This window comes from Lycorma delicatula, chromosome 1, assembly GCF_047948215.1.
Source record: "Lycorma delicatula isolate Av1 chromosome 1, ASM4794821v1, whole genome shotgun sequence".
Taxonomy (NCBI): domain Eukaryota; kingdom Metazoa; phylum Arthropoda; class Insecta; order Hemiptera; family Fulgoridae; genus Lycorma; species Lycorma delicatula.
In genome coordinates, this window is record NC_134455.1 from 246,090,979 (window position 1) to 246,117,665 (window position 26,687).

Sequence of the window (26,687 nt, forward strand, 5' to 3'; positions counted from 1 at the left end):
AAGTGAACGGACATCTGGGTAGAGCAAATGAATTCTCATACTCATACAAACCGGGGAAGTAGAAAATTTCGAGCACTGCGATAAATAAGTAAAACAATTTTTGTTTTTTCGTATATATGAATTCAATTAAGTCAAGACTGCTTGCACACGTATCTTTTTGTTTATTAATCGAATAAATACTATCCAAAGAATATCCAACTTTATAATACTGCATATGTAACATGCGTAAGTACCAAGTTAAAACTGTTTATTTTTTATTTTTTATTATACTTTTAGATTATAAAATATTTGTTTAAATTAATTTTTCTTAAATTCTGTGAGGTTTATAATGAGAACAGATTTCAATAGTATCCTTTTTACTCATTTTAATTGATTCTTTTTACGAAAACTAGCTGGGGCAAGTTTCCACGCTCTGGGGCTAGAACCGATACTGTCTATTTACAGTACAGTAAAATGAACCAAAAACAACAAACATGAAATAACCAAAAATGTATTATGTACTTAGAGATGAATTGATATTCCACTCCTCTACTTCTCTCTATTCTTACAGTTACATGTTGTACAGGTAATAACCGTGTTAAAAACTTGTCAGTGAATGCTGTTTAATTAACACTGATAAATTTCGATGGCTAGAAGGACAGCAATCACTCATCAATAAAAATAGTATTTGGACAATGTGTTGCTCCATGTACAGCATGTTTTATATGGCTGAGTTTAAGTACAGAAGTGGGGAGCGCACCAAGCTGACGGACCTAGAAACGAACCACTTCAACATATCAGTACCCAGCCCATTTATATAAATCGATGATCTTATCAGTAATAAAAATAATACAGGTACTATTTCCATCCCAGTTTTTCGCAATCCTTATGCCTCTATTCTCTGTTGTACCTCTATTTATCAACATTTTCTAACGAAACAATATTTATTAAGGAGTGTCGTGTGTCGTTTCTTTTCCGCTCCTTGAGATTTCATTGTTTTACGTAAATGTCATTATTTCTCTGTTATTATTTCTAATAATTTGTTAGTAATAGTTTGTTATTTCTCTGTTACATATTTTTACCATTGTTAGCTCCAAACTTTTCCATTTTACTCGGGATGCATAACAAATCTAACGACACTTCCTCTTTTCTCAGTTTGATTCATTTAAAGCAGAAACATTTAAAAGTACATTTTCTATTACTTTGTCGATCTCCTTGATGAAGTAATAGCATCGCGGCCTTTCATTCGAAGATCCCGGGTTCGAATCCCGGTCCGACATGGAATTTTTTGTACGCTATAAAATTCATTTATTATCCATCGTTAACTATAAGTGGGCGTAAGCTTGTTATTATATAAATAAATAAATTAAATAAAAATTATTAAAAACACATATACCTACGTTTTGAATTTCCAGTATATAAAAGGAGAAATGAATTGAAAGTATGTCCTGTATGTACAAAAAAGAGCTCAGCTACTAGATATTTCTGGATGAATACAGCTAAACAGACCAAGTAAAAATGACTGCAACACCGGTATCAGAATTATTAAGGAGTTCAGTAACAGGTACGCTAAAACCCTTTCAGAAACCAAATGATTATAAGTGTCTTTCCAGCTTGAATAATTTGGCAACAGTGCTTGATTGTTTCTAGTGTACATTTCAAAATTTTAAAATCTTTAATATCTGTGAAAAGCATATCAAGATGTTTCGCAGCTAACAGAACATCAGTTGCCACAATCGTAGTCTGACCGGTAGTAAGTCATAGCCCTACCCATTTATTCAGTAATACTATGTGGTACTTCTTTGTCATGTGTGACAGTAACTCATCCCTCAGGAAAATTTTATTTTATTCAAAAATTACATTAACTATTAACATTTTATAATTTTACAAAAATTTTAAGTCGAAATATTAATTGAAACAATAATGGAAATTCCCTTTCTGTCACGATTTGATTTTATACCCATGAAAACCCACAAATAGAAAATATTTCAATTTTCCGAAAATATCTCCTCAAATCTTTACTAATTCTGTTATCTTTGTTATAGTCTTGCTTTAATCAAAACATCTTAAGTTGTTATTTTAATTGTCCTTTGATAAACTTTATGGCCTCCATTATTAGTTTACTTCACTCTAAGAGTAAAATTAATGTCTCAGTCGTAGTCGATCTTATATAGGAAAGACCAACTACAGAACTGTAATGCTCTCATCTTGTTGTGAGGGAGAATAGTACCTAAGTAATCTTTTTTCAGACTCGTGTTTCATCTCTTCCTTATTATTTTTAAAGGTAAATAAATATATAATCTGTATAGTTCTACTTACTCATTGTAAAAATAAATGAAGTTAGTGAAGTATCAATTTTCAGCTAGTCTTGTTAACAGCTGAGATTTTATATTAATAATGTAACAATGTAATTATCTCTTTATTATAAGCTTTTATTTAACTTTCTTTAGTTATAATCAAATCTTGCAACTGCATATCTTTTGATCTATCGTATAAAAATCAATGAAATTTGGTACACGTATGTAACTTCGATGACAATACAATACTACGGTGTTAGAATTTGGATATGACCCACCCCCACACGCCACGCACTACCCCTACGTTAAATTCATGTATGTTGTTGAAAATTTTTATTTCTCATGAACTATCGTATGAAAATCAATGAAATTTGATTCACGTATGTAACTTTGATGACGATACAATGCTACAGTGTCTGTATTTTGATTTTGTTTAAAATTCTCAATTTAATATTTTTGTAATTTTTTTTTGTTTTCTGTATTTTTTTTTATTTTTGGTATTAACTCGTAGCTCTTACAGTCAACATGACGTTTCATTAAATCAGATATTTCATTAACGATGTACTAAAATTATGGAATCGTTAAATATTATTTATTAGTATAGACCGATAACGTCTCAATTTATTAATCTTAAACCGTCGAATTGGTATCATAATAATGGAACCAGAACAGTAGTTATTCGTTCAACAATCTTAATTAAAATTAAAAGATGTTTACTATTAAATTTAAAGGTTAATATTTAATATTAATTCACAGTTTTCTTCTGCTTTCAGCATCTGGAACACTTCAGCCGGAACTAGATACCTGCCAGTTTAGAACCGGTGGGTCAGAGGGATTTGTTAATTCATCAGATATAGATCCAGAACGTATCAGACTTTCAACTGTACACAATCTTCAATTAGATTGTATGTGGACAATAGAAGTGGAAGAAGGTTGGCGGGTATGTTATTTAATTTTTACTTACAATAGTTAAACGCTAATCATTTATTCCAGTTTATTGTTTATTACAACGAAATTTAAATAATTTTTTTTCAAAATAGGATACAGAATGATAAATTTGTGACAAAAATCTCTCTTATTTTTCTCAAAAATTTATTTAATTGGTTCTCACGTAATTGTATGAATTAACCCAATAAGGTGATTGTAATATATCTACATAGTTGAATTACTATAGCTATATTTCGGCTTACTCACTCATTTTTATTATATTCTTTCCAAGTACAATTACTGGGTATTTATAAACTAGAGAATAACTGTCCAGAAATGGGTAAAACGAGCTATTTATGAATAATTAACTATTATGTATTCCTAATGTTTCAGATTAATGTAGTCTTTTTTGTAATAAGATACTCCTGATAGTTATTTAAAATTACTCCTGTTTTAAAATGTGAAAAATGCCAAGTGGAATTAAAATGATAATTCTCCGGTTGAAGGGCTTAGAGACACTAACAGTCACGGAAGATTGACAAGCCTCCATGCAAAGTATTTCTGTTTCTCAAATTTACAAACTGGGGCCATGTGCCCAGCGAAGGTCATCTTTATTATCAATATTCAGACTACTAAACTTCTTGCGATCATTTTGAGTGTTATAATCTATCAGTGTATAGGTTTGACACTACGTTTACGTAGGCCTGTCGAGTTTGAGGCCGGAGAGCATATCTAAATTTCATCCGCACAAGGAAGATTTGATTTGGAAATTTTTTTTTTTAAGAGATGAAAAATTGAAATGATAGATAAATATTTTTTCATAATACATTTGCATTTTTAGTAAGTAATTAATGAAAACAAACTTACAAGAGAGTAGGGTAAAATAAAACAAACATCTGCTACATAATAAATAATAATGATAATCTTTACTTAGAAAACATGTATGTATTCTGCGTTACCAAATAGCAAAAAAAAAAAACGAAAATAAAGCAGAAAAAAGATTAATGATATATTTTATACAGTATATGATTTCTCTTAACGTAAAACGTAGGAATTAACAAGTATGTTGTTGCCACATACATGCGGAGTTTCATACCAGTGAGTGCAACGCCAGATGTCAGCGCAAGTAGACTATACCTACGCGCCTGCATTAGCGCCACTCCCCACTAATCCAGCTTACCGCGCACACATCCCATTGCAGCGGCACGGTCCCCACCACACCCCATCCATCTATATAAGTACAGTATCAGTAGTGCAAGAATTAATTCGTAGCCGACCACCGCCTGCAGAAGAAGATGGAAGAAGAAAAAATAAGTTGCTTGGCCGGCACAACGTGGGACCTCTCGGCGGATATCAGTGTCCGCGCCGGAGTAGTAGGCCTGGGCGGCCCGCTGTGGAAATCGCTGGGTACAGATTTTACCTTCCCACCCCAGCTTGCCGGACTTCAAACGCCCTAGCCGGTAAGCACATCAACAGGATTGCATCAACAGGAAGCACATCAACACCGGCCCGGTGTAGGATTGCTGGCGGAGAACTGCCTCGGCCACGCTGGCGATGACGACCGACGCCAACCCGACACTGGCTACTACCGCTGAGGGGAAGCTCGGTCCGATTGCAACGGACGAACCCCAACTCCCCGACTACAGCCGAGCCGACATCAACGGAGACCTGCTTCCGGATCCAACAACCCTTCTCAAGGCTACCTCACAAAACATACAAACGGCCATTTTCAAGGCCATCACTCCAAAAATCTCAAATAACCATTTTTAGGGTTACCAAAAGGTTCAAGGGGGCCGTCGAAGCCATTCGCTGAAAATATTACAGTACTAAAATCTTATCTGTGGTCTGATGCTTTGCGAAGCATGGCAGGCACATTATGTTTCGTGCTTTACAAGATATGTTAATTTGTTAGGAATTTTTGCGAGTATTTGCTGTCTTTAAAGCCTTTACATAATTTTATACCATGGATTCCATCTCTTTCTGAAACGCGTCCTTCAGCTTCTTTCAAAAAAGTCTTTGACTTGAGCACAAAGAGCTATCAGTTGGCTCTGAATTTGTGCGTAATACGGCAAGGAAAATATCTCTTTTGAACTATATAGTGCTAATTTTGTTGTTTTTTACTGCATACATTTATAACACCATAGTCTTTGAAATAAGCAAATAAGATACCATTCATTTAAGATTTCACATTTCATCTTACATAGGGTGTACTTGAGACCTTTTCATCCGAGAGATGATAGTTGTATTGACTTTCCTTGGTTATAATCGACGAGCATCACAGTTTACTTACTTCTACAAAATTTTTGTATCGTCAGGTACAAAGATTTTGTACGTTTTAATAATACTTAATGACTTTACAATCTACATACACATAAACAATCAAATACAAAAATATTTAAATTGCATAATATTTACACTGAATGTGAATTATATTTTTTTTTTCTTTACAACATTAATATCAATCCAAAAATATATTGTTTATATTTTTTGGAACATAATTAAAACATTTATAAACCACCTTATATTCAATTTTGGTAGTTCTATCCTTTATCATAACAAAATTTTTAGGTATGGTTTTTAGTTCCGTCTTCGAGTTTTCCGACGTCACCCACACTTAGTATACGGGTGTTTATCGTAGGTACCAGTTTGATGTTGTCAATAAATTGAACATTTTTGAGATTCATTTGTTACCGGTAGACTTAACCAAATCGTCAACGGTCTTCTTATTACGATAGGTTATTTTAGTCAATCGTAATTGTTTAGACGATATATCAACAGTCAGACGTAGTTTCATATAGCAAGTCGTATAATGTTTAGATATACAATCGACGTTATATTTATATAAAACTCGCCGTACACATTTTTCGGTTTTCGCTTAATATTAAATCGTTCCTTTTATCGAGCCAAAACACACAATGCTCACTGTGGTCATATTGGCCTTCTGTAGAAGATTATTTCCTGGGATACAATGACCACTAGCGGCCAGGAAAATAACGGTAATAAAACACATGCATTAAAATAAGGATACGTAAGTACTCGCAAGACTAAAAAAATATTTTAACAAAAAAGAAACTAGTCCTACAAACAATGCACGCAATTCTTCTGTGGCGCTCAACCTGTTAAATTACAAAGCCAAATGAATTTTCCTTTTTGAGTTTACTTATCTGATGGACAATAATCATTGAACAGTGAACATGATCTATTTTTCGAATATTTAATTTTATTTTCAGTGTGAAAATAATACAAGTTTTCATTCTAAAATATAGTCATAGAAGTGTTATTTCTTATTCAGCAATGTTGTAAAAATATGATATAAAAATATAATATGTCGTAGTAAAATATGCAAGGATGATTTTTTAACAAGATTCTCAACAAGAAGGTTTCCTGTTACTTTAATTTATTTAATAATTCTTTAATTTAATTTAACAATTTGTTTCTTAAAGTGGAATATAAGAAGGGGATGACGCTATCAAAGTATACAGAATCGTTACCATATTTACAGCCTTATTACTCGTATTTCAACAATAAGAAAGCAATAATTTACGTACTGCATACTTGTTGATTATCCAGTTAAAAAAGATCATCCTGAGAATATACTCACATTTAGACTTATCTATTTGTTAGAAAGGGGATTTTTTTTTGTCTTAAGTCACTTGACTGGTTTGATGCAGATCTCCAAGATTCCCTATCTAGTAGTGGTCGTTTCATACCGATATAACACCTACATCCTACATCCCTAACAATTTGTTTTACATATTCCAAACGTTGCCTGCCTGCACAATTTTTTCCTTCTACCTGACCTTCTAATATTAAAGCGACTATTCCAGGATGCCTTAACATGTAACCTATAAGTCTGTCTCTACTTTTAACTATATTTTTCCAAATGCTTCTTTCTTCATCGATTTGCCGCAACACCTCTTCATTTGTCATTTTATCCACCCATTTGATTTTTAACATTCTCCTATAGCACCACATTTCAAAAACTTCTAATCTTTTCTTCTCAGGTAATGTGGTCGTCAAAATTTCGCTTCCATATAAAGCGACGCTCCAAACATATACTTTCAAAAATCTTTTCCTGACTTTTAAATTAATTTTTGATGTAAACAAATGATATTTCTGACTGAAAGCTCGATTCGCCTGTGCTATTCGGCACTTTATGTTGCTCCTGCTTCGTCCATCTTTAGTAATTCTACTTCCCAAATAAAATTCTTCTATATCCATAATCTTTTCTCTTCCTATTTTCACATTCAGTGTTCCATCTTCATTATTTCTACAAAGTTTCATTACTTTCGTTTTGTTCTTGTTTATTTTCATGCGGTAGTTCTTGCGTAGGACTTCATCCATGCCATTCATTGTTTCTTCAAAATCTTTTTTACTCTCAGCTAGAATTACTATATCAGCAAATCGTAGCATCTTTATCTTTTCACCTTGTACTGTTACTCCGGATCTAAATTGTTCTTTAACATCATGAACTGCTAGTTCTATGTAAAAATTAAAAAGTAACGAGGATAGGGAACATCCTTGTCGGACTCTCTTTCATATTACGGCTTCTTTCTTATGTTCTTCAATTGTTACTGTTGCTGTTTGGTTCCTGTAAATGTTAGCAATTGTTCTTCTATCTCTGTATTTGAACCCTAGTTTTTTTTTTAAATGCTGAACATTTTATTTCCAGTCTACGTTATCGAATGCCTTTTCTAGGTCTATAAATGCCAAAATGTTGGTTTGTTTTTCTTTATTCTTCTTTCTACTACTAATCTGAGGCCTAAAGTTGCTTCCCTTGTCCCTATTCTTTTTCTGAAACCAAATTCGTCTTTGCCTAACACGTCTTTCACTCTCCTCTCAATTCTTCTGTACAGAATTCTAGTTAAGATTTTTGATGCACGACTAGTTAAGCTAATTGTTCTATATTCTTTACATTTATCTTCTCCTGCATTCGTTGGTATCATGACTATTATTAGATTTTAATTTATGTACCCCAAAATTTTCCTTAACTTTCCTGTACGTTCCGTCTATTTTACCAATGTTCATCTCTCTTTCCACTTCTGAACATTTTTCTTTAATCCACTCTTCTTTCGTTAGTTTGCACTTCCTGATTATAGTATTTTTTAATTGTCTATAGTTCCTTTTACTTTCTTCATCACTAGCGTTCTTATATTTTCTACGTTCATCCATCAGCTGCAATATATCGTCTGAAATCCAAGGTTTTCTACCAGTTCACTTTGTTCCGCCTAAGTTCGCTTGCTGGTTTAAGAATTTCCTTTTTAACATTTTCCCATTCTTCTACACTTTCTACTTAGACATCTTGCAATGTCCTTCTCAAAAATCTTCTATACCCTTCTTCTTCTAAGCTCTTCATCGAGCTTCTCTAAATTACACCGATTCATCTGACATCTTTCCTTCAAGTTCTTAAACCCCAATCTTCATTTCACTATCACTAAATTATGGTCGCTGTCAATATCTGCTCTAGGGTAAATTTTGCAGCCGACGAGTTGATTTCTAAATCTTTACTTAACCATGATATAATCTATCTGATACATTGCAGTATCACTTGGCTCTTTCCATGTGTATATTCTATAATTATGATTTTTAAACTGGGTGTTGGCAAGTACTAAATTATACTTCGTGCAAAACTCTTAAGTCGGTCCCCTCTTTCATTCCTTTTGCCCAGCCCGTATTCACCCACTATATTTCCTTTTCTGCCTTTTCAAATGCTTGCATTCCAATCTCCAACTATTATTAAATTTTCATCTCCTTTTATGTGTTTAATTTCCTCGTCAGTTTCTTCGTATACACACTCTACCTCATCATCAACATCATGGGCACTTGTAGGCATAATGACGTTAACAATCGTTGTCGGTTTAGGTTTCGATTTATCCTTGTTATAATGATTCTATCGCTATGTATTTTGAAATACGCTACTCTTTTCCCTATCTTCTTATTCATTATGAAACCTACTCCTGCCTGCCCATTATTTGAAGCGAGTTAATTATTCTAAAATCACCTGACCAAAAGTCGTTTTTCTCTTCCCAGCGAACCTCGCTAATTCCTACTACATCTAAATTTATCCTATCCATTTCCCTCTTTACATTTTCTAACCTACCATCCTTTTTTAGACTTCTAAAATTCCACTCTCCGGACTCGTAGAATGTTATTTTTTAATTTTCTGGTGATCCCTTCCTTAGTAGTCTCCACCTGGAGATCCGAACGGGGGACTTGTTTACCTCCGGAATATTTTACCATGGAAGGTGCCTCCATCATTGCTATATGAAAATGCAGAGAGCTACATTTTCTTGGCAAAATAGCAGCTGTAGTTTTCCATTGCTTTCAGCTGCGCAGTACTCAGAGGACTGACTGGATGATGTTGATATGACCGTTTAAGTCGTCCTGATCTCCGCCTTTAACAACTACTGAGAGAGTTGTTGCCCTCTTTCAGGAATCATTCCTTAGTCTGGCTCTCAACAGATACCTCTCCGATATGGTTGCACCTTCGGTCCAGCTACTCTGTATCACTGAGCACTCAAGCTCCCTCACCAACGGCAAGGTCTCACGATTCATAGAGGGAGAGAAAGGTAACAGAGAGGGGATAGATGTAACAAAACAGTGTATCCTCTCCTGAAAAAAAAGGTTATAGAAATTCTTAATTTGTATCGTAAAGAATCTTAGATCTCTTCTCTACAATATTTATACTATAATTCACAATTTATTCCTTGTTATTACTACTGCAATTATTTTTACCACTACCAATATTATCACCAATATCTTCTTGTTAACGGCAGCTCTGTTAATGCTGACAACTTTATTCATTCCACTTTGCATCAGATTAAAAAAAAGCGTGTTATTGTACAATTTGAGTGATTAGTTGTTCTTACTTACGAAATTTGATTAGATAATTACGACAAGGGAATGATATTTCTCTTATCCTTTCATAATTCACATTTATACAGTTTCGTGAGACTACAAAAGAAGATACTAAACTCAAGATTAGCTTTAAATGGCAGTGGCCATATAGTCACTTGTTTGTGGATAATACTATTATACTAGAATTTAGAAATCTGTTCCTTAAAGCTATTTTCATGGTTTAACGACTTTTTGGGAAAATGACGTAATCAAAAATAAAGAGATAATGTACAGATTTCTGACGAAAAAGAGGAATTAATATTCCTTCAAGGGTAGAATTATGGAACACACGTCACGATTCAAGAATGCTAGCAATAACATATTACGTTAGAAACACCAGGAGCTCATGCAGTATAAATATTATCCAACATAAATTTATAAAATTTACAACATCCAGCAATCTACAGATATTTTTTGAGGGGGACGCACAACGAATGTTTGTTATTAGAGCCCGAAAGCAATAATTTTACAATATATAAACAAACTTTTAATGCATGCGCTAAACTATGACGATATATAAACTAAAGAACAGAAAAAATAAATCAAAAAATAAAATTAACAAACAAACCGCACAATAACACAAGTAAAATAGAACAAGTTAAATAACAATATAAAGCATTAAGAAAACGTATTATTATAAGTATTAGATAATCTAATAAGAAAAAACAAGGTATTCGATAACATCCTCAGATTGTTTCCTAGAATATCTCGAATGGTTTTCATATACAGATGAAACTGCAATAATTTCTAAGCTTAAAGCTATTACAATTACATATGAACTATTCAGTTACTTCTTTTCCCCTGAGTTATATGAAGTAGCCGTACGCTAATAATAGCTTTGTTTTAATTGTTCTCAACATCTCCCTGTTAAATTTGTCTTCATCCATCCACTGAACTGGGAAGTTTGGTGACCTGCGGAGGTGAAGAATGTTCATAACAGTAAGACTTATAAATGTGTAAATTTAGTCATTAATATCAAACACTGAAAATACAATAATTGACCTACAATAATGAGCCTAAAACTCCGAGTCCAGGAAAATCAAAAGTTTTCTCATTATTTACTAGAGTTATTCTATCGATGATTTGTTTAATTAATTTTAAAACCGAATATCTTACATTTCTTACAAAGTAGCCCTACACAAAATTCTTAAATGCCCCCCAGTAAACGAAAATAAATTCTTCATTCCTGAAGTAAATGAAAATATTTTTTTATTAACATACACTGAACTATAAATATAATCTATTTATTATTAAATCGATTTTCAGTTCAATAGCCAGCTAAAAAGGGAGATATTTATTTTATCATATTATGTATATAAACTTACAAAAAATTAGCTTGCAATTAAACATAAATAATTCATAAAATGTTAAACAAATAAGAATAAATCAAACTATACAAAAACAAAAATACTAAGAGTAATGCAACAGAAAAATATTGTACAGTTCAAATACGGAAATAATCAGCTTAATAGCTACATAAGACTTTGCAAGCATTCCAAATCAATAATTACCACAACTAATTATTACTTATAACCAATTATTTTACCACAACCAATTATCGATGAATTAAGTACTCGATTACTGTATAAATGTGTGGATAGATAAATTTTTTTATGATTCAATTTTAAGTATATTACTATTAACTATTTCTACTATGAAAAAATTATATGTTCTGGTAAGCCACCATCATGATGAACGGGTGTAAAATAGAGGAGTTTGAATATGTCTGGGGTAAATTTGCTTGCCTTTTCATAATTGTGTGGTGGGCTTTTAAATAAAAACTTGCTTGGGTAATTAGTTTTAAAAAAAATCAACTTAAAACTTTATAGAACTTGCCATCTCTAAATGACTATTATATTTAAAACTCTGTATATATGACTCAATAGCTTACACCCTCATGAGATGAGCAAATACAACTTGTTTATTTTAAAATTTCACTGCCACAGCATGTTAGAAGCCAATCCCAAATAAATTAATTTTATGCTACATCGCCGTTGATCCTGTACGAAGTAGACTGGAATTTAGAGTTACTGGTATCACTCTTGGAATGGACCAAATGAAGAAATAGGCTTGAAAAAAGTTTTAACTACAAATTGAATCCTTTTTCAAACACAGAAACACACTTATTCGGCTTTATTGAGTGCCGGTTAACTTAAGGACACAACGTCGGAAGATTATCTAGATTTACGTTAAAGATATCCAACCAGTTCCCAAACTCTTTCAATCAATTACCCTACGAGGAGATTTTTCTCAGATTTCATATACCAGAAATAGTAGAATAATACATATATTTTGTTACGGGCATTAAACAATCGAAAACTACAAAATAATTTTGTGATTTAATGAAATGTTTTGTTCAACATTCTTCTCAACACCGGTACCAAACATTATTTCGTGAAAACTAAGCTGATAATTAACATTAATTCTAATGCAAATTTTCATTCAAGTTGCTGTAAATCTATTCACTAACATTCCTATGCGTCAATCAGTAGAATATTCGCGTAAGAACATTCTCAATTGATATACTGTACAGTATTTTTTTTTTGTTGAGGTTTTTAGGGGCATCGACTACTTTGGTCATTAACCCCATCCCACTTCAAAAAAAAATAAAAAAGGTTAATAATTCACATTCTCATGAAAAAATGTTCAAAATTTTACATTCTTCTATAATTTCAAACCAAAAATTACCCCCTAGGCTTTCCTTTCGGCCATCCTTTCTTGCGTTTTTCCATTCTGCGAACGGCCTCAACTTCCGATGACAGTGTGTCTGAGGCTTCGGACATGGCATCGTCTTCTCTTTTTGATGCCAATGACGTTTGCCGGCTTACATCAGGTGATGAAAGCTTCATTGGTGCTGTAAGCATCGTTGCAATTGAATCTAAACTCGCAAGCGATGCACTTTCGGCGGCTGATGAACTTGTTTCAATGTCTAAGGCTGTGCTTGGGCCGGCTGATACAGATGCTCTCGCCACAGTTGTTCTCTGAGTTTTTGGAGCCTCAGTACGTACAGTTTTATTATCGTCTGTGTCTGGTGATTTTTCAATAGTTACTTGCACCTCCATTTTGGTTGACTCAGATTTTTCCTGTACTCTTGTCACAGTGTCCTTAGCTTTATGACTCGTCGTCGGAGTGATATTTTGGTCTTTGTCAGATAAATCAAGACTTTTCCTCATTACGTCTATTGATGGCGTTATAATCAAAGGTTTTGCCGGTTTATTAAACTGCGCTGGTACGGGTCTTATGTCAACGACGTCAGTCCGGGAATGAGCCTTCTCATGTTTACTTTGTTGTGTCTGATGAGTCGACTCGATCTTGGAATCAATGATTCTTTCTATCATTGTCGCGAGACTTGGTGCCATCGTATTAAGCAACTGCTCCACGTTGATTTTAGATGTGGGGGGAGCAGCAGCTGCTTCTGCGTATGTAGTCGATGGTCTAGGTGTACGTAGATTGACAATCTTCTTCGCTTCAGGGTAGCTAACTTTTTGAAACGTTTTAACTTCCTGAATGGCTGTTTCTAATTTGTATACTAGGCAGTTCCTAGATCGACAGTTGTGGTGCCCTTTACAATTAATGCAGACTGGAGGGTCTTTACATGGATCACCCTCATGTATCTTCATTCCGCATATACAAATTTCCTGCGCTTCACATCTAGCTGCAGTGTGCCCGAAACGTTGACACTTAAAACATCTTATCGGCTGCGGAACAAATGTCCGTACATCAAGCCGATGGATACCTTTTCAGGAAGATTTGGCCTATTGAATGTCAAAACATGCGAGGCCGAAGGAAGAATCTCACCATTTCGTCTCATAGTAAGTCTGCGACAATGTGTCACTCCCTGACTAGACATTTCCTGCAGTACAGTTCTTCTTCTTCACAGTACAGTTCTTCTTCATCTTTCTTTCTTCTTCAGTACAGTTAAGAAGATCACGGCAAGCAACAACTTCTCTGGATGTATTAAGTGTACTATGCGGTTGTGGACAGTAACCGCAAATTCACCGATCTTCTTCAACGCCTGGACTTTCTGGCTTTGCATGTCGTTGATGGTTTCGACATGTAATCTATTAAACGTTTTACGGATTTCCTTGACAGGACCACCAGCACAATTAGTAATCTCTCTAGCAATTAAGATAGGACTTACCTTTTGGAAGTTACCATTCTCTTTCGTAATAACCAAAAATCTTGGTTTGGGAACATTATCTCCAAACAAAGCTCTTCTTAAATCTTTACTGATTTTATCAGCATCTTTTCTCATCTTATCACTCTCCTTACTTTTTTCCTCTTCGCTTGTGGAGAATCGGCGGTTTCTAAACGAGGGTGTTTACGTGCACCGTCTGCCACGTTAGTTTGTTCAGGAATATTCATGAACATTTATCCCTTCTGTAGCAAGGCTAGCCGCCGGGGTACACCCCCACTCCAGGGCTACTAACCTTGGAGGTCCGATCCGGAATTCCGGTAGAACCGGCATATGTCCTGGCAGAGAGCGGATGCGCAGTCTCTGCACTGACTCCAGGCTCCTACTCACCGAAGCTTTCAGAGCTCCCATGCACCGACATACATGGGCACCATTACTACATGCTTGCCATCGCAGGGAGCATGTGGACAACGGAAGGGTCTCCGTTGCACCTGCAATAACATTGACCCTGGCCGCCACATCGCCAGCTCTAAGTTTGGTATGTGTCCACTTCCTAATCAATAAATTGTTCATATCCTGCAGGTAGCCGAAAAATCCAATCCGTCTGTTGACCTGAAGATGGAGACAGGTCAATAAAGTAATACATCCGAGGAATTTACTCGGAGCCCCGTTAGCCAGCTATATGTGTTGTACATAAGTACAGCTGTTGCCGCCCTGGACGTGGAACGTAGATGTTGTGTTCCGGACGTGGGGATTACCTACCTCAGGGGAAAATACTGTATATATAAATACTGTAAATATAATAAATACTGTACAGTATTTATTATAATAATAAAAAATCATGCAGGAGGTAAAAATCTGCAAAGGATGGACTTTGGAAGTTTATAAAGTAAGAAATTTATCCTTAATCTTTATTCTTATGGTATGTATTGTTATAGCACTATTCTCATATTATGTGTACCGAAGTGACGCAGAAGGTTAGCGTCAAAAGTTCAGATTGAAGGATGAATATTAGACCAAATCATTGGTGCTTAGGCCTCTCAACATTGCCTGGCAACAGGTACTTTCCCATACGTGAACAAGGGAGGCATCTGCGTACATGCTAAGGTTCAATAAAGCTGTACTAGACATCTGAACATTCAGATACAAAGAGTATGTGTTTTTGTGTATTGTACTATAAATTAGTCTAATTATATAATCCGTATTATCAATGCTTCTGAATCGCTTAGTTTTAGGTTGTGTTCTTGAATACGGTATGGCATGTTTTCGTTAATAATTTCATTTATCTTTCTCGTTAAAATACTTTTGGATTAAAGCACGTTCGAGATTCAATTGTCATATTAGTTCGGTTAATTTTCGTGTTGAAAAGCTATAAAATATGTTGAAAGATTTATGAACGTCATTTTTTGACAAAAAGATAAGTAAAAGTATATTTGTTGTACGACTTAAATTTTGTTATTATGGTATGCTTACTTTGTACTAGGTAATTTAATGATAATTAAAGTTTCTAATGAATCTGACAAATTCATGAATAAACGAATGCCTATGCACAAATGAAATTTTTATTTCATTAACATGTAATGAAATTTTTATGATTCCAAAATATAAAGTATTAAAATTATTTAATTTAAAAACAAGCGTAAATAATCTGTAGTTTTTAGGAATGTATTCATGAGAAATGAAAAAATAAGTTACGATAACTAAGGGTTAATTTAATTTTTTTTGTGTTTAGATTATTTTTTTACTTATAAATTATTATTATTTTTTTTTTAGAAGTTTCTTTTGATTCTCTAGACATAAATATTGTTTCTTTATGTTTCGTAAGTAATCTTAAAATACTCAGAGGTTATATTTTTACCAACTTTATTACACGAATTCTCTTACAATATATTTTTACTTTTTTCTTGCCTTAAGGCAATCTCGTAATTGAAAAATTCTTAACCCGTTGATAATTCATGACTTGTTAATTTCAAATAGTATCACAATGAAAATATTGTTTTCTTTTTTAATTTTCCCGAAAATTATTTTAAAAAATTAGTATGATAAACTGGTTTCTAGGAAAAAAATTCAATGCAGAATAAGGTACAGTAAATATTAGCTTGGAGAAATTGTGGAAAAATTTCCTTTAAGTTTTATGTTTGATAAATTACTTAAATTACATACTTAATAAAAGTGAAAATAAGGGGATAGTTTAATTTTTAATCAGGATTTTTTTTATTTTAATAAGGGATAGATTTCTTTTAATCGATTTTTTTAGTGCGATTTCATTTCATTACTAACACTGTCTTCAAAAACCTTAAGAAGAGAACTTTTTTATCTTTTTTGTAACTTAACTATACCACATATGCGCAAAAACAATTCTAAAAATATGCCTGTTAATTGTCATTTCCTCGCCCGATTTGGACGTTTTTGGAACAACGTTTTTTCCAGTTACCGGCCGTCACTTAAGTAATAACTATTTCAGTGGGAAGTGATTATTTAAATAAAAATAGTGGTACGTTCGTTTTCGTAAACTAAGAAAGAAATACTAATTAAAAGGTGCCACCGTTATTATTAGGTGATAAAATAACATCTTTTAATAAAAATGCTTTGATTAAGTATATTGTGTTAGAGCCAGTAATTTACGGTAACTCACAAGATTAGCCAGTGTTCTTTTTTTTAGCAGAGATTAAAAACAGTATTACTTACAAACACTGTTTTTAAGAAGGTTCTGAGGTTCGAATACTAGTAAAAGCGAGTTGCTTTTATACGAATTTGAATATTAGACAGTGGATACAGGGTCTACTTTGGTGGTTGGGGTTCAATTAATCACACGTCTCGGGAATGGCCGACCTGAGTCTCTAAAGTTTACACCTCATTCACATGTCATTCATATTATCCTCAATTTATTGGTCGTGAGGGGGAAGAAGTTGCTTATAGTTCACTAGTTGAACAGATTGCTATGTACACATTAGGGGAAAAAAAAAATATATATATATAATTTTGTCCTCCAATACCAGGTTACCTTACTTACTAAAATCGCTGCTACTTGAAAAATGCTGATAAATGAAAACTGTTTATCCAAAAGCGGAAGATTAATAAAATATTAGTTTTTCTCTCTAATAGAAGCAAGTTGTCATACTTACGGACAAAAATACAGCACTTACTATAAGTAAGTACTTACAGTACTTACTGTAAGTAAGTACTTACAGTACCTGTAAGTATTGAGTAAAAAAATTTTTTTTAAATATGAATAAGTGCTATTTGACTACATTTAGAAAATGATCATACAAGAATCAACAACATTTACAAGATTGACAGTTTTCTGGTTTTAAGTTTGTTGTTGAATGATTAAACACAGTGTGTCATCTCACCAAATTTATACTATGTTAATTACTGGTATGAGAATTTCTGTGCCAGACAAACACGTGTGAGTTTGCATTAATTATTTTAAAAGTGTTTTATCACAAGTATTACTTTTTTTGTGTGGTATTCTAAAATAGTTATTTTCACAAATACAATACACACTTTACCTTTAAATTAAATTTTTATTATTCTTCAATAGCTGTTAATTTTAGAATCTTCAGTGATTTCTTACTCCTCGGACAGTAAACATTTGGAAAAATCTTTACTTTATGCTTTTGATCTTAGCCGGAAACGTAAATAACAATTATTTGATGGAACCTACAGTTATTCCAGCTGAATTGTAGAATTAGTACAATGTGCAAATGCTTATCATCCAAATGCATCTTGTTATTACATACAAGGGGCCTGCTCCATTACTCTGGTAAAACTAATAATTTTTGAATTTTCATTAAGTTCTTAATTTACAAAGTAACTAACTTATGAAAATAATTGTGTGTTCTTCAGATCTAAGATTTACAATATTCTACTGGCTGTAAAGATGCTCTGAGATTTTGAAAATGTATGATAAGCCAGAATGACTAATCTATTTAATATGCTTTCTGCCACTGACTACCTTTGCTCAGACTTAATTAAGCTTCTTTATTCATCAAGACAACCTAATCACAGATGGATCCTTAAGAAAAAAATATAGCTCAAGAAAACCACTTTCTTTTTTCAAGAAGGTGTTAACTTTTTAAACTACTACTGAATTACTATTCAATGGAAAAACTTTATGGGTTATATGTGAATGTTAGTAGTCAGAATGTAGCAAGGAGGTATATTTGCATTTGGAATGATTATCCTAGTCCACAGAATATTTTTTTCTGATAATGATGATAATGTATATAAAATAAAACAGTACTTGATAAAATTCTCATCAGTCAAGCCAGACAGCAAAAATAATGGCCAAGGTTTTCATTCAGATTTTCAAATCATATGAAATATTTCTCATATCAGATACAAGGCAGACCTAACGCAACTTTTGAATCTGTCTAGTACCACACTAGTCACCGGCATTATCTAAAGCAATTTAGAGGAGACAAGCTACAGTGTAGATTTAGATTTCCAAATAATTCTCTCTAGTAGAGTTATTGATTCCATTGAAGATCACATTTACCTTCTAGCATGCAATGATCCCCCTCCTTGTTGATACAAACTAGTTATTATTTGTTATAATTGTGTCCTAACACAGATTTTTCTCCTTTTTTAAGCAGACAACCAGTTACTAGTTATATACCAAAATATTCATCAAAAGGTAAACATGATTTTAGTCCTTTCTTAATCCTGAAAGAAAGTTATTTGCAAGAGACAAAACAGAGAAAATACTCCTAAAATTGCAGAAACAATAATGATTGCAAACATAGATGACTAGTTTTGGAATATTTTTCAGATATTGGCTCAAGCCCAGCAAAAACACTGCTTTGGGCTTGCACTATGTGCTAAATTTACTGTTCTTAACAAAGTAGAAATAATATCCATCATTTAACATACTTTAAGGAACCTGCCTTAATAATAATACTTTTTATTTTTTACTTTTTTCCCTATACTAACTTTCCTTTCAATTTTCTTAAGTTAATAATTTTCTTATTTTGATAACTTTCAGGTTAATCTAGACATGGACCAATATTTGGTATATACTTGAAGCCATGAATTTTAAAATTCTTTACTATTTCTAAAAATTTCCTAAAACCTTTGTGTTAAATTTCCTTGTTAATTCTAAAAAATAATTTATATCATTAGTTTTACAAAAAACTTTCTCACCTCTGTTCCTGCAGCTTCAATATTTTTTTTTTTTTTTTTTTTAAGAAGTTATTATTATTTCACTCACACTTATTAAATAGTTTAAACACTTTAATTCTAAGGTTCCAACACTTCACATCATATGCGTTAGTTATGTATCCATATGATCTCTAAATCATTTGCATTTCTTATGTATCCATTCCTAAACGGTCACAGGACTTATAATTTATTGTACCTGATAAAATAAACCGAAAAGCGTCATGGCTATTAACAGGAATTGTCCTGGGATGAGATACAATTTACTTAATTTACTTTTTAATATATATTTATAATATAATGTTAACTGAATGCATGTTAATTACACTTTTAATACATTCCAATTTTGGGATAAGTAGCAATTTATTTGAAGCCAAATCATCTAACACATTATAATAGATCTGCAATTTGGTTTGCATTTGATGTGAAAAGAATAGAGGTAAAAATAACTCTTCATCAACATCTTCATACTTTTATATAAATATCTCGTCTTTTGTATAAAGATTATATTTTTAGAAATCCTTTATCCGTTGATGAAACAGAAGCTAATACTACTCATTTTTTGCAAAAAACGTACCCCGGGTTCAAATGCCAGTCAGGCATGGCATTTTCACAGGCGCTACAAATCATTCATCTCATCCTCTGAAACAATACCTAACGGTGATCCCGGAAGTTAAAAAAAAGATATCTTTGGTTACGTGTGAGTTATTACGTTATAAAATGAATAGGAAAATTGATGTTGCTGTCGACTGTGAGAGATACGTGGAGTCATACGTTTTTTAAACCATCGAAACGTTAAGCCGGCTGGAGTTGGCTTGGTTGCAGTGTACGGTGATAATGTAATGAATGAAAGAAACGTCTGGAATTGGTGTGAAAGGTTTAAAAATAACAGAATTAATGCGCACAATGAAGAACGTTCGAAGGGACCCTCGATAATCACCGAGGACTTGTTAAAACTCGTCGATGATGAAATCAGAAAAGATCGTCGCTCAACGATATCCGACCTGGCCTTTCTTTTTCCTGATGTTTCAAGAGCTGTTACTGGTCGCATTATTCATGGACCATTTGTACTTCAGAAAGATTTGTGCACGTGGGTGTCGCACGTCTTAACGGAATGTCCCAAGAAAATCCAAATGGGATCAGCTTTGGAATTTTTTATGCGCTACGATAAAGGTGATGAGTTTCTTAAAACCTTCTCCCATCAAAATGATCCGCGCTTCCCTTCATAGTCTTATGCTACCCTCTTGTGAAAAAAATTTCAAAAAATTACAGTATATTAAAGAGATTTAACAGATTCTGACAAAAAAAACTGTTACGATTGAATATTCTTTATGCCTGTAACAACAAAATTGAAACAGTACAAAAATTACGATAATTTAATTGAAGATTTTTTTTGCGCATTTCTACCGCGTTTTTTATTAGCGAATTTTTGTTTTTTTTTTGCTTTGAGTTTATGAAACATAGTTTGCTGATTTTAAAAATAATACTTTCAAGCAAATCGGTTGAAAATGAGTGAAAATATGATGAAAAACCCGTGTCATAAATCACAGATTAGTAACATATGTTAGTATAAGTGAAAGTAGATTCAGAAAACTACGTTTTATAAAAATCCCCACCACTCAAAAGGCTATTCAGATTGACAAAAAACCATTTTTCTGTATACTGTTATTCATTACGAATCGATATGTGTTACATGTTTACCGATATCATTTGTCAGAAAAGATATTTATAGACCTCAAGTAAAAGTGACGTATTTATGACCACAAATTCCTTCTTTTATTTTGTGTATGCCGTATATCATAATTTATTATGTGTTTCAACACATCGATATGTTGCTACTAAGATAAGCTATTTTTGTAAATAATAAATAAATCCATAATCCTCATAGCAATTAATAATACACAAGTCTCACACACACACAAACACACACAAGCACATTTCTGAGAAAAAAATGGTCATATTCTTTCTAGTCTAAATAAAACATTTTACATCGTATAAACGTCGTTCAAATTATGTAATAAAACTGATTCCTTTGTAAATATGAAACAAAATAACTGACTTAGATGCCATATAAAATGATTTTGTAACAGCGTTTTAAAACTGACGCCGTACATAACCAGTTCCAAGACTAAATGATCTGAAAAGGTTAATTCGATTGTTACTGGCGATGAAACATGGGTATTTCACGCCAGAGGTAAAATGGCAGTTAAGTGAATGGCGTCATCCTCAATCACCAACCAGACCGGCAAAGGTCAAGCAAGCCACAGGCGTTTGGACGCAAACTGACGGCAACAGTTTTTTGGGATCGGTTTGGCAAACTTTTGATTGATTTTATGCCATGTGGAACGACTATAAATTCAGAAGCCTATTGCAAAACTCTACGTAACTACGGCACGCCATTCAAAATCGGCGATATGGGCGGCTGATCGAAGGCATCGTCCTGCTGCACAATAATGCACTTCTACATGTGTCTGGTCCGACAAGTGATTTACTGAGAACGTTCAAATGGCAAATTTACAATCATCACCCACTATATAGTCCGGACTTAGCTTTTAAACTTTAAAAGCTAGCTTTAAAAACTTAGCTTTAACTTTTGATTACCATTTGTTTGGGAAATTGAAAGAATTTTTGAGTGGTAAGCAATTCGCAGGTGACGATGGACATAAAAATCCGGATAAATCAGTGACTAAATGGACTGGCGACAGAATAGTATGATGAGGGTATATTGAAGCTGGTAAATTCCTGCGATAAATCTATTAATTCATGTGGCGATTATATAGAGGAGTAGTATAAGGCATAGGTATTATAACGTATAATATAAGATATGTAGTGTAAGAGAAATAAAAAATATTAATAAAGTTTTCAGAATAGATTTTTTTTTACAATGAAAAGGTCTTTACTTTAGAGATAACCTCTCGTACTTTCAAAAATGTTTTCTGGTCTTTAAATTTAGTTTTGATGTAAGCAAATTATATTTCTGACAAAGCTCTTTTTGCCTCTGCTATTCGGCATTTTATATTTCTTCTGCTTCGTCCGTCTTTAGTAATTCTACTTCCCAAATAACAAAATTTGTCTACCTCCATAGTCTTTCCTCGTCCTATTTTTATACTCAATGGTCCGTCTACTTTATTTCTACTACATTTCATTAAGTTTGTTTTTTTCTTGTTTATTTTCATGTGGTAGTTTTTAGTTGGAAGGATTTCATCCGTACCATTCATTGTTTTTTTAAATCTTTTTTACTTTCTGCTAGAATTACTATATCATCAGCAAATCTTAACATCTTTATCTTTTCACTTTGCACTGTTACTCCGGATCTAAATTATTCTTTAAGATCATTAGCTGCTTGTTCTATGTAAAGATTAAAAAGTAACACGGATAGGGAAAACCTTGTCGGATTCCCTTTTTTACTACTGTTCCTTTCTTATGCTCTTTGATTATTACTGTTGCAGTTTGGTCCCGGTAAATGTTAGTAATTGTTCTTCTATCTCTATACTTGAATTTAAACTTTTTACTTAAACTTTTTAGAATGCTAAACATTTTATTATTTTATTACAGTTTACATTATCACATGCCTTTTCTAAGTCAATTAATGTCATGTATTTTGGTTTTTTTTTAATATTCTTTATACTATTAATCTGAGCGCTAAAATTGCTTCCCTTGTGCCTATACCTTTTCTGAAACAAAATTAGTCTTCTCCTAACACTTCTTACGCTCTCCTAGATTCCTCTGTACAGGATTCTAGTTAACATTTTACATGCATGAGCAGTTAAGCTAATTGTTCTGTATTCTTCACATTTTTCAGATTTCTGTATTGTTTCTCCCTTTTCATCCTCTTCGACTTCGTCTTCCTCTATAACACCAGTTTCTAATTCAATTCCTTCGTATAGCTCTTTAGTATATTCCACCCGCCTATCAACCTTTTCTTCCGTATTATAAATCAGTGTACCAGCTTTATTTAATACATTATTAGATTTTAACTTATGTACCATAAAATTCTTCTTAACTTTCCTGTATGCTCTGTCTATTTTACCAGTGATCATCTCTTTCACCGTGAATCTCTTTTCACTTCTGAACTTTTCTTTAATCCACTTTTCTTTCACCAATTTGCACTTCCTGTTTACAGTATTTCTTAATTGTTGATAATACCTTCTTCATCACTAGCGTTCTTATACTTTCATCTATCAGCTGTAATATATCCTCTGATATCCAAGGATTTCTACCAGTTATCTTTGTTCTGCCTAAGTTTGCTTCTGCTGATTTAAGAATTTCCTTCTTAATATTCTCCCATTCTTCTATATTTTCTAACTTATCTTTTTTACCCAGTCCTCTTGCAATGTCCAGCTCAAAAATCTTCTTTACCTCCTGTTCCTCAAGCTTCTCTAAATTCCATCGATTCATCTGACACCTTTTCATCAGATTTTTAAACCCCAATCTACATTTTATTATCACTAAATTATTGTCGCTATCAATGTCTGTTCCGGATATGGTTTGCAGTCGAGTTGATTTCTAAATTTTTGTTTAAACATGAAAAAATTTATCTGATATCTTGCAGTATCGCCCGGCTTTTCCAAATTAATATTCTTCTATTAGGATTTCTAAACTGGGTGTCAGCAATTACTAAATTATACTTCATGCAAAACTCAGTAAGTCGGTCTCCTCTTTCATTTCTTTTGCCCAGCCCATATTCACCCACAATATTTCCTTCCTTGCCTTTTCCAATGCTTGCTTTCCAGTCTCCAACTACGATTAAATTTTCATCCCCTTTTATGTGTTTAACTGCTGCATCAATTTCTTTGTGTACATACTCTACTTCATCATCATTGTCAGCACTTGTAGGCATATAGACATTAAGTCATTTTCAGCTTAGGTTTTGATTTTTTCCTGATTACAATGATTCCATCGTTAAGTTTTTAAAATACACTAGTCTCTTTCCTATCTTTCTGTTCATTACGAAACCTACTCCTGCCTGCCCTTTATTTGACGCTGAGTTAATTATTCTAAAATCACCTGACCAAAAGTTGTTTTTCTCTTTCCACAGACTCTCGCTAATTCTTACTACATCTACATTTAACCTATCTATTTCCCTCTTTAAAACTTCTAACTCACCAACCTTTTTTGAACTTATAAAAGTCCACACTCCAACTCGTAGAATATTATTTTTTAATTTTCTGGTGACTCCTTCCTTAGTAGTCCTCACCTGGAGATCCGAATAGGGAACTAGTTTATCTGCCTCCATTTTTGTTACATGAAAATGGAGAGAGCTACATTTTCTTGGGAAAAAAAGGCAGCTGTAGTTTTCCATTGCTTTCAGCAGTGCAGTAATCAGAAGATTGTGGTGTTGATATGGCCGTTTAAGTCCTTCTGACCTACGCCCATAACAACTACTAAAAGAGCTGCTGCCCTCTTTCAGGAGTTATTCCTTAGTCAGGCTTTCAACGGATATCAGATACCTCTCTAATATGGTTGCACATTCGATCCAGCTACTCTGCATCACTAAGCACTCAAGCTCGCTCACCATCGGCAAGGTCTCACGATTCATAAAGGGAGATATTTTCTATATCAAGAACCTAGAGTTTGAGAATTTTGGACAGGTATGATTCTGAGAAGATTTGTAGTTTTGCCTTTTCTTTGAATGTAACAGTAATCTTGAGCTCCGGTTAAAGATTGATTTTTACATTTTTGCTCATACCATTTACAACTGAAATAAATCATTCATTTTTAATATTAATGTAATTATATTAATTAAAGTAACTATATGTATAAAATAATATAAATATGATATAATTAACGGTATCGTCTATAATGTTTAGTATGTATTAATTAATTTAATACAGTTCATGAAGAATAACATTAAAAATAAAATTAATTTGATTGTTTCAACCCTCCAATAGTATTCACTTATTTATTTATAATACGTTTAACTGAATGTGCCACTCATTTATAATTGAAGTATAGTTATTTACTATGTTGTTGTTGTAGTTGCATAGTTTTTAGCTGTAGTACTGTCCAACAAATTTTAATTTATATGTTTTATAATTGTTAATTTTGTGAGTAATTATTACTAAGTTTTCCAAATAATCTTTTAAAATACATATTATTAATAAAAAAATAACTTCCGAATATTTAAACAAAAATTTAAACACACCCATGTAAAGAATGTTCTAAGTCTTACACGCAACTTTACCAAATTAACAATACAATTTTATTAGACTAATCAGTAAGCACAGACTTCATTAATAACGCACTCCCACCGATCTACTTGTAGCATGCTTTATCGATTAATAATTAGGAAACAGAAAATACAGAAAATTGAATTATATAATTAGAATAAATGGGATAAAGAAGGTAAATTTTATAAAAAATCTTTTATATTTTTTATAAAATTGATGAGTAATGCTGCCTTCATTTCTTATAAAATATTTTTATTTAATCAAAATTGAAAAATGCACACATTAAGAGAAACAGTCAGTGTTAAAAATGTATGTACATATTACATTACCGAGTTAAATGGAAAAGTAGTTTTTCAGTGACATGTGTTTTGTTGAGTAAATGCTTTGATGTTCGTTCGATGTAACTGGATTGTCTTTGTCAGTACCAGGAAAACACTACTTTTTTCACGTGAAGCACTCAGTTAATTATATTTTATCCCTTCCATACCTGCAACTTAGAAAAAAGTTCTTTGTTCTTTAACAGATCTAGTGTCTGCTTACTTTTCAGTTCAAAGAATCTAATTACTTTATGGAGCTACTTTTTATTTTCTGTAACTATATTATTCCAAAATCCCTTCTCGTCTTGGAGTGTATTTATAACCTTTCATCATTTATTAACTTAAAATCTGAAAATCGTTTGGAAAAATGTATGTATGTATGTTAAAAAATGTAACAGCAATATCTGAATTACAGATTTAACAAAATTTTAGGAAAACATCTTTATGGTCTTCTTTTTAAGGAGTCTCTAATACAAACGTTAAACAATCGGAAATTTTTATGTACGGTATAATATCAAATATATAGTATAAAAACTTACTTTTACTACATAGCCGATCATCATTTTCTAGAGATATATTGGCCTCCTTAAACTGAAATAAAAATTGGTTCATTTAATTTTATGTATTGAAGATTTAATTTTACCTGTATTTTATTTGTCTCTAGGCTCTGATAAAAAAAAAGCTACATAATTTTTTATGACAATTTGTTTTTGCTTTGAATTAAATTTTATAGTACTTATTTTGGCATTCATAAACATTAACTCCAGAATAAAGATTTTTACTTAGTTCTAGGGGTTTAAAATCG

At 32.7% G+C, this 26,687-nt stretch overlaps 1 protein-coding gene across 2 annotated transcripts in view; it reads left to right on the forward strand.

The window, feature by feature from the left end:
• Window positions 1-26,687, forward strand: part of Neto (Neuropilin and tolloid-like) — a 763,546-nt gene that overhangs the window by 570,294 nt on the left and 166,565 nt on the right. For both annotated transcript variants that reach the window (XM_075375170.1, XM_075375179.1), the window contains one exon: window positions 3,050-3,216. In XM_075375170.1, coding sequence (XP_075231285.1) covers window positions 3,050-3,216 — 167 coding nt within the window. The remainder of the gene's footprint in view (window positions 1-3,049; window positions 3,217-26,687) is intronic.